At 45.4% G+C, this 9,803-nt stretch overlaps 1 protein-coding gene across 1 annotated transcript; it reads left to right on the forward strand.

Annotated features, from left to right (window-relative positions):
- Window positions 1-586: 586 nt before the first annotated feature.
- On the forward strand, window positions 587-8,912 carry LOC310922107 (ubiquitin-conjugating enzyme E2 A). Its single transcript, XM_083882458.1, has 6 exons — window positions 587-777; window positions 1,023-1,103; window positions 1,213-1,238; window positions 6,853-6,942; window positions 7,951-8,039; window positions 8,436-8,912. Exons 1-6 carry the CDS (start codon window positions 734-736, stop codon window positions 8,562-8,564), a joined length of 459 nt encoding a protein of 152 aa, XP_083738584.1. The 5' UTR covers window positions 587-733; the 3' UTR covers window positions 8,565-8,912.
- Window positions 8,913-9,803: the final 891 nt, after the last annotated feature.

A 9,803-nucleotide genomic window follows, 5' to 3' on the forward strand; every position in this document is an offset into this window, starting at 1 on the left:
TGTTTTTATTACTGCTGAGCAGGGTTTACCCTGAGCCAAGGCCTTCTCTGCTCCTCATCCCACCCCAGCAGCGAGAGGCTGGGGGTGCACAAGGAGCTGGGAGGGGGCACAGCCAGGACAGCTGATCGCAGCTGATCCAAAGGATATCCCAGACCATATGGTCTCATGCTCAGCAATATATCTGGGGGAGAAGGAGGGAAGAGGGGGCATTTAGAATTATGGTGTTTGTCTTCCCAAGACACCGTCACGTGTGATGGAGCCCTGCCTGTCCTGAGGAAGTGGGGAATGAGCTCCTTGTTTTGGTTCGTTCGTGCACCTGGCCTTTGCTTTCACTATTGAACTGTTTCGATCCCAACTCGCAGCGCCGCTGCCGCACCGCCCCCTCCGTGACACCGCTGTTCACGTCACACCCCCGCCCTCCGCCGCCGTTGGTACCGCCCCCCAGGCACCGCCCCCTGCCGTGGTGGTAGAGGCTGGGCCGGAGGCTCAGCCACATCCGGCTACGCCCCCCTCTCCCCGCGCCGTTGGTACATCCCGAGACCGTCCGGCTGTCGCCGCAGGAGTCGGTGCCGCCCAGACCCCCCCTCCCCCCCCCCCGCACCCGCCGTAGTGGTGGAGGCCGCGATCGCTTCTGTCCGTCAGCGCCGCCGCCGCCTCAGTCGGAGCTAGAACTTCAGCCGCGCCCGGCGCTCCCTCCGGCAGTGTATGCCTGAGCTATAACCCTCAGCCCGCCATGTCCACTCCGGCCCGTAGGCGCCTCATGCGGGACTTCAAGAGGTACTGAGGCCGCGGGACGAGGGTAAAGCGGCGGGCGGGCGGGAGGAGGACGAAGGGCCGAGCGCTACCGGGGGAGGAGGGGGCAGCACAACATGGCGGCGGGGTAAGGCGCGCTCCGCTGATTGCGTAGCGCGGGCGGCGCTGCCTGGCGCGGGTTACGCCGTTTGCGCAGGCGGCGTCCTGGGTTATGCCGTTTGCGCAGCGCGGGGGGTGCGGGACGCGCTCACCGTCCCTGTGCCCCGCAGACTGCAGGAGGATCCCCCGGCCGGGGTGAGCGGGGCCCCCTCTGAGAACAACATCATGGTGTGGAACGCCGTCATCTTCGGGTGAGTCGGCAGGGAAGGGGGCGACGGGCCGCGGGGGCCGCTCAGCCGGCGGGGAGTTGGAGCTGGTCTGCCAGCGGGATAACGCTGTGCTTTGCTTTCCCTTCTCCAGGCCCGAGGGGACTCCTTTCGAGGACGGTAAGTGCGGCGTGCGGGGCTGGTGTTTGGCTTTCTCGGGGTAAACTGCTGCGGTTTGACACGGCCTTGGTGTCACTACCGTAGACTCTGCAACACGTGTGGGCCTGGGGATGGCGGGGGGCGTGGGTGCATGTTCATCTGACCTGACCACACACGTGTGTGCCTGATTTATGTAAATATTAATTTTCTAATCCTACTCTCAGAAAGTGTTGTAGATTTAAATTGCTATGTTTACTTACAGAAACATACAAATTAGCTTGTACAGTCTTGCTTGTAATTGCTACATCTATTATAAGTAATTTTAAGGATCTCTACAAACTTTTCTGTTGAACTCTGGATCATGTTTTTAAGGACATTCATGTTTGGGTAACCATCAATAACTTGGTATAGAACTGTTGTCTTTTGTTGGAGTTCTGTATTTTTTCTGATGCTGCAAGTGTTTTGTGAGCAAGTTCCAACATGAGCCAGCTGAAGTAGGAAATGGGCTGAATATTTAAAGAAGTTCAGAAGAGTGCCTTTTTCTTGTAATTTTTGTTCTGTTACAATTGGTATAATTCAGGGCTTAAGGTTTAAAATACTTTCTTTTTAAGTTTAAAAGCTGACTAAATAGGTCCTGGTGACATACCTGTAGTTTCCATCTGGTCTTACTGACTTTGATAGGTTTACTGATGCTGTATGAGTACTTAAGCATCTTGTGCAATCCTGGTAGACATGAAATACTGTCTAACTGAAATCAGTGATGCATTTTTTTTAATACTTTCAGTGTAGGCTATAATTAATCTTAGATCTCCATGACTCATGATAAAAGCATAGGAAAAACTCCTCAACTCTTATGTTGTTCTTGGCTAACTCCCTTGTCTTTGTTTATTCTTGGTGTTTGCACCTGTGGATGTGCCTCTAAATTGCAGATTGTATTTCTCTGTGACGATTTTGAAGAGTTTAAATATATCAGGCCCAAGAAAACTCTAAAGACTCACTTCTTTTTAATGTATTTCATTAGTTTAAAAATTTGCTGGAGTAGCTGCTTCAGCAGTCTAATGTTTAGAACTTGGACTTAAAGCATTGCATAATAGAACAGCTAGACTAAATGTATTTTGCGGTCTCATCTGGTAACCCTTAAAGAAGGGCTCACTTAAACTTCTGTGGGGGTTGCTAGAGCTGCTTAGGCTCTTGGAGCACTGCTGCTAATCGAGTGATTCACTGTTTGGAGCAGAAAGCTGTCTCCTTGCAGTGTGCTAAAATGCAGGTTCTTGCCATGCTCAGGCTTTTCCAGCTCAGCGTGTGGTTAACAGATGCTAGAAGGGCTTTTTTTTCCCCATTTATTTCCATTTAGCTGCAGAAGGTTGAGGACTGTTTTTGAGAGCCTTGACATTGATTTCCTCTGTGCTTTCTGAAGCAGCATTGTGTCTTTATCTTGGATACTGACAATATGTTGCGCTCACAGCAGTTTGAAGTTCAGCTTGAGGCTGCTGCTGTCCTGCTTTGGTTGATGTCATAATGTAATCTCAGGTTGTGATGGGTTGCCCTTTTCTTAGCAAAGTCTGTTTTTTCACACTGTGTGCTCAGGAAAACATGTCTTGTGTTGCAGGATATCTGCTTCTCTCTTCTCCTCTGGATGTATCTTACCTTACTAGATAAAGCACTAAGTGGTGCCTGGAGATACGGCTTGTTGGTGCCTCAGCTGTGCTTTCCCATTCAGTGAGTAGAGTAGCACAGTTAAGATAATGGTAGTGCAGTTCAGCTTCATGTAGGTAAGAGTAAGGAAATTTTAATTTAACAGCATGTTAGTTTGGACTTGCTTTGCAGCTGCACAGGCCCTTATGACTCAAAGGTTCACTGAAACTATAATCTTTCTCATGAAGCCTTTGCCAGTCAGTGTTCTTTTTAAATTTTAGGAACTTTCACTCCATGGTGATACTGTAAAATTTCAGACAGCTTAGTTCTGGTAAAATTAGCCTGTGAAATTTGGGGGAGTTTGTTATTCTAGAGGTATAATAATGCCAACATCATGAGAGTTACTGTTCTTTATCCTCGTTCTGGTGAGGCCCTTCTCTGCTTGCAGCTTCTGAGGTGTCGTAGTTTGTCTGGGCTGCAAACCTGAAGTTGAAACACATTTGTTTATTTGCTGTGCAGCATTCTGCAGCTGATATCACTCTTTTTCCGCCCCCAGACTTTGGAGGGTGTTTTCACAACTCGGTGTGCAGGCTGGCTCAGCTTAGGAGCAACCACTAATTTAGATCAGCAGCATAAATTCCATCTTCTGGTTTAAGAGGATTTGATTGCAGGTGTCTGCAGTAGGACTCTGGGGATATTTATCGTGCCCTTCACCATTCTTTATGTGCGTGGCATCTAAATTGGTAATGCTGGCACATCCATGGAAATCCAGGCTGTCCCAGTCCTTTAAACCTGTTTCTCTGAAACTGGATGATGATACTATGGTTAGTGTAGGATTCCTGGCTTGAAGAGATTTAAGTAGTTCAGCTATTGTGGTATCCTGCCTTGCTGAGATTCTGCAGGAGGCTTGAACAGAGAACACAAGGCATTTGTCTTCTGTGTGGTTTATGCCTTGCTTATGGAATATGGATCCTGTATCCTTGTGTAGGAGTGAAAGAGCTCATCCCTGCTTTTTGGGCAGTGGAACGGAGGGGTTGCTCTTGGGGGCACCAGTGAGGGGGCCCTGCAGGGACACAGGCTCTGCTCTCTGCAGTTGCTGGGGCTGGTGCACAAGCCGTGCAGAAGCCTCTCTTGGCTGTGTCAGGGTCTCAAATCCTGAGGTGGAAGTGATCAACAAGGTAAGTACAGGGAAGAAAAGAGAATGTTCTTCTAAGATTAGTGGTGATCCCAATATCAATAATGACTATAAATATGTTCAATGTCTATCTAGGGTAAGTTGTGAGAAATATCAGTTGAAAGCATTAAAATTAGCAACAGAAGGGACTGGACACTGAAGGCCTCATCCCCAGCAGTGTGTTGTGATACCTGTTGTGGGCTTTCAGTGTGAGTGACCCTTGGACTTTGGTGCATCAAATCTCTGGATTTGTCCTTTAAAAAAGCTCAATAGTGAGGGTTTGCATACTGTGGAGCATTTCCAAAGAGCCATTGCCACTCTGGGCCCTGACTTGGAAATCTGACTAGGTAGATACTCCAGCTGGATATTACTCCAGATGAGCCCTTTGGTCAGATTTGTGTTAAAAGTAGTGCTGTCCTGTCTCTGGTGAGACAATAGCTTCCCTTTCTTTCAGTAGTTTTAAATAGATTCTAAGACCAAACTGCTTCTGTTACTGTCAAACCTGTGTGATGGTTTGTGCTTGGTTTTCAGCCTACTGCTTGCTTAGTCATTCCAGCCTCAGGAGGAGGCTACTGAGAATCAAAACTGGGGCAGGGAGAGCTGAGAATATCTAGAGTCAAATCTCTAAGCATTTGGTTCTAAGGGGCTGATGTCTGCAGCTGGTAGAAGTTGTTACTAACTTCCCAGTCCTGGGTTTCAAGCTGATCTCAGACCTGGCTCTGTGCCTCTGGACTAAAGCTGGAGTAAACTTGAAAACCCCACTGCAGACTTCCACTAATTTGAACAATCCTAACTCTACTGTTCTGGCTTGTTTGTTTCACAGTGAGATAGCATAGTGTTGGCTCTCTGCTGTTACATTGTTAGGCTGCTAATAAAAAAACTAAACAATGCATAAATGTATTTTTAGGGTGTTGAAACTTCCCAATGCTTTAGGGAAAGTGCTAAAGCATCTGTGCTGTGTCTTCATTTGCTAACTGGAATGTCAAAGCAATGACCTTCATTTCTTGCAACTCAGTATTACAGTTTATCTCCTTATAAAGAAAGGAGTCCCTGGGAAATCTTGCAGGTCCTTGCTGATCTTAAAAAGAAAAAATGGAAAACCAAAAATCTGTTCTCTCGCATACAGTTGTTGTCGCATGTTTGTCAGCCAAACAAAGGAATTGCTTCATTACATTAGTGCTGGAAAACTCCCTCACAGTAGGAAGCAAGGGCATTGAGCATGGGAGGAACAGGGGGAACCTGACTCATCACTGATACATAAAGATGCCCTTTCAAAAAAGGCAGTATGCCCCACCAGCAGCTTGTTCCAGCTGTTACTGTCAGGTGCAGTCCTTCTACAGGAGAGCTGTATATTTATATGAAGGTGCTTCAGATATTTCTCTCCTGGGCATACCCAGGAACATCCCAAGCTGCCTCTGGGGTTGGTTGCTCTTGGTGGTAGCGTGGTTGGGAGGAGCTCACATGGTCTGCAGTGGAGTGGGCGGAGTTCCTTGGTTACCGAGCTGAATCAGAAGTAGTCTTAAATCCCCTGAACCCATATGTGCAGCTTAGTTGACAGACTTCTTATTCTCAGATTGTCATAGCCTGAGGAGAAGGGCTAAAATAACTTATGTTTGTGCAGGCTGTTAAAATGGTTGGATTGAGACTCAACTACAGTCTGTTTCTGCTTATTCAGTCTTTCTCTAAAGATGACCAGTTAGTGTGAAGTAAATGGTCAGGTTTATACTTTAAAGTGTCAGATTTGGATGCTGCATTCAATACTACTTTTCTGCAAGACCTGATTTACCTTACAGTTGTTGAGAAACATGACTTTTTTCTTTTTTAATTTAGAGGAAATAAATTACAAGGTCCTTGCCATGACAGCGTATTCCATAGATAGGACTCACCAAATGATGTTGTGTTACACAGATGGTTCTACACCCGCTGCTGTTGTTTGTACAGTATACTGAGATTAGGCTCTCTGGAAGAAAACCCTAAGGGCAGATTTATTTCCCTACATTAACCTTTTGATTGGTTTTGGCAATAAAAATAAGTCACAGGAAATACTCTTGTACCAGTACTGTCTGGAACTTCATGATTAACTCCATGAGAGTAAAGGAATTGCTGTGGGATTGCACAATGTGTCTTCCATATCCAACAAGCCTGTGTGAGCACAATAGTGTCTGTGTATTGTGGGGTGTCACGATCCGCTAATACAAGCAGGGGTCATGATGGTTCGTTAACTGATCTCAGAGTGCAAAAACAACACAGAGGGGATTTCAGTATTAATCAAAACAAATGCACCTTTATTGAGTGCCAACAGCAAATGCAAGGAAATAAAGTAGAGAGAGCAAAAGGGGAGGGTAATAGCTACCAAGGAGAGACGAAATCTTCGTGATCCGGCCAATAGATCCATCTTCTTCCGTGGGGAGATCTCAAAGTCTTTGGTTAACTCAGGGGTCTTTTATAGTCTTTTTGAGGTCCACTGGGAGGGGGGGGACAGGACAGTGGAGAAGTCCATTGCAAACAAGTACAGACATGCCAGTTCTGAACAGGACAAGCCCGTCCCAGCAGTGAGCAGGACCCATTGTTTCAGGACTGATTCCCATGGGAAACCAGTCTTGGTCCAGTGAACACACCTGCAGGCAACACTTGGCAAACATCCTACTTCAGTCAAGCCAGCGCCCCTGTGTTAGAATTTTAAGGGTCTCAGTCCTTGGGGGGCTTCAATATTTGTCCTTGACGGCAATTGTGAGGCAAATGAGGGATCTTCGGACCATCTCTTACATGGGGGTTGCTACTTACTCATCCCTTGTGCAAATTCATGCTTATCTCTTTCAACTCCAGGAACTTTCAAACTTACAATAGAATTCACAGAAGAATACCCGAATAAGCCACCTACTGTCAGATTTGTCTCTAAAATGTTTCATCCAAATGGTAAGTACTTACACAGTGCCTGGGTTTATTTTTGCTGTTTTGTTGGAGGTTTGGTGGGGGCGGGAAGAGAAGGCTGGGATGTTTTTTGTTATAGCTTGCTGTATAAAAGGTCTACTTATAAAAGTTTTCACTGTCTACTAAGGCAGCAAAATTGCAGTGTGGTTGTGTCATTTTGGTAAGGATGGATATGTGAGCAGTGCTCAGGCTTGAAAAGAAGGAGGCAATAAAAGGAGCCTTATCTTTCAGGTGTTACAGCACAGTACTGAGACACTCAACTGCCTGTTAAGCCTTACAGAAGAATTTTTTGTACTTAAATAGCAGTACTTTGGGCTGTCTGTATGTATTGTAGACATAGCATAGTGACACCGGTGAATGCAGCTGTCTTCTATCACTTTTCTTCCCCAAAATGCCTGTAAGAATGATATACCATGAAATATAGTGTTAGGGTCCAGCTATAGCCAGTGACAGTAAGATTCTTTAATTAATCCCCTTCCTTGGTAGCTAAAAGCTGGAGAGGTATTCCTTGCATCCAAACAAATACTAGCTTTGTGCAGAAATACCAGAAACCTTCCAACATGGGAAGTGTGGGTACAGTGCAGAGAGGGAAGGTTCTCCTGTAGCTGCTGTAAGGTGACTGGACTGTTGTAGAGACTTAATGGAGAAACTTTCAGTGTGAACAACTGTTTGTGGGTGTTCTTTGGTTCATTTCTGGGTAGCTAAATTTTTTTGCCTTAAAATCTATTCATGGTTTTCCACAGTGGTAGTTGCAATGATACAGAGAAGTTTGTGAGAGAATAACCAGGGGTTGAGTTTAAATACTTCAGGCTTCTGTTGGTGAGGAGCTTCACTGCTTCCTATCTACAGGCCTGTTTGCAGGATTTCAGCCTCAGACACTATGGACTGTTGCAGTGTGTCTGTACATAGGTTTTCAGGATTGGGCAATACTAGGGAGAAAAGCCAGTAGCTGTATAAGTTGTGGTTTAAGCTGGTTTTTTTTACCCTTTCCAGTCTATGCAGATGGTAGTATATGTCTGGATATCCTTCAGAATCGCTGGAGCCCCACTTATGATGTCTCCTCCATCTTAACATCCATACAGGTAAAAGAACTCTACATGAGGAGACAGAATGACATTAGGATGCTTGGACAAAAACAGATCAGGGAACTTTTTTTCCCCTCTCCTAAGAGTCAGTATAGCAGCTATACCTTGATATTGGCAAAGTGTGAATCCTTCCCATGTGTAAACTGGCCAGGCAGTGACACAGGTGGTCACTGCAGGGTCCCACCAGCGATGCATTGCTTGGCTGTCACAGTAAGTCACCTGCACTGTGCAGGGGTGATGCTGGTGGCCAAAGGCTCTAAAGCCTTCCAGGTGCAGGGATGCAGTGTGCTGCACCTGGACTAACATCTCTGCTCTGACTAGTATGTATAGTTTAGAGAATGTGTTGGAAAACTGTACTTTGCAGTGCCTAAGGATCTTTTTCTCTTTGCACAGTCCCTATTGGATGAGCCAAATCCAAACAGCCCAGCAAACAGCCAGGCAGCTCAGCTATACCAGGAGAATAAGCGGGAATATGAAAAACGGGTTTCTGCAATAGTAGAACAGAGCTGGCGTGACTGTTGACCCAGGATGATGCAAATGAACACTGTTGATGAAGAAAATAAAGTGTCCGAGTCATCTTTTTCCTCCTAGCATTTACTTTGCAAGCAAAATAGCTGTTGTGCTGTTGCCACCCTCCCTTGCTGAAGCTGCTTCTCCTTGGACATCAGAATGCACCCACTTTGAAGTCAAACGTTCTGTACTTGGGTTACTTGCAAAAGAGTTACTAATGCTGAATTCATTTTCTTTGGTCTCCCTCCAGTCTTAGGGCAGTATTGTGCATTTCTGTAGTGTACACTAAGCTTTGAATTGTAATTGTGTTATACACAGTGATGCTTATGTGTAGCTTGATAAAAGGGATGTTTATAAACATACACATTTTTTAACTGATATTAACTAAAGTGCTGATGTGTCCAGGCTGGTCACTTACCTCTACTATTGGTTTAGACCCCACTGCGTTTGTAAGTACTGGGTGAAGAAATCATCTTTTGTTTCCCTTTTGTATTGGTTTATCAACTCCTTTACTGATGTTAAAAAAATCAACTCTTCAATTCATTCCAATTCAAAGATTTAGTAAGACCCTGGAATGCTTGCTACTTCTGCACTTCACATGCAAGATTTATGTACAGATCTACATAAATCACTATGGCTGTGGTACTTGGATCTTTGCTGAGAGGGTGAGAAACAAGCCCTTTTTATTTTAATTACTGTTTTAAAGGACATGCCTACAGAAACTATCAGTAGGTTTCTATAGTCCTGTCACCGAGGCATTACTGGACAAAACCAGGTAGAGCTGTGGTACTAGGCAAAAGGCCTTCCACATTAAAAAAGAGGTAAAACCTGACCTGTTCCAGCAATGGACTTACTCTCCTTCGGTGTCTTTCTCCTCCCCCTTTAGCTGAGAAAGATAAGTTATTTGGGATCTAACTTTGTCTTGTGGAAAGTTTGAATTAAGTCCATGGTAGGCACTCGAGTCTCTGCAGTTTCTGCTCTTCGTAGATGACCACGTGGTTTGTGTGAGCTACTGCTGCATGCTTGAGTTTGTTCCCTTGAGTTTTATGAAAGTATTTTTTCAATTCTGAAAAAAACATTTGTAAGTCCAGTCACTTTTTTTGTAAGGCAAGTTTGTACCTTTGGATACAGAACCTTAGGCAGCAGTGTGGGACGGAACCTGCAATTGTGTTGTCCACTGTTCCAGTGTCTTTTGTGTGTACATTGGTCTGTTAGTTGAAAAGTATAACTTTGCACAAGTAACCCATGTAA

This window comes from Zosterops lateralis (genome assembly GCF_965231275.1).
Source record: "Zosterops lateralis genome assembly, chromosome: W".
In the NCBI taxonomy this organism is placed as follows: Eukaryota; Metazoa; Chordata; class Aves; order Passeriformes; family Zosteropidae; genus Zosterops; species Zosterops lateralis.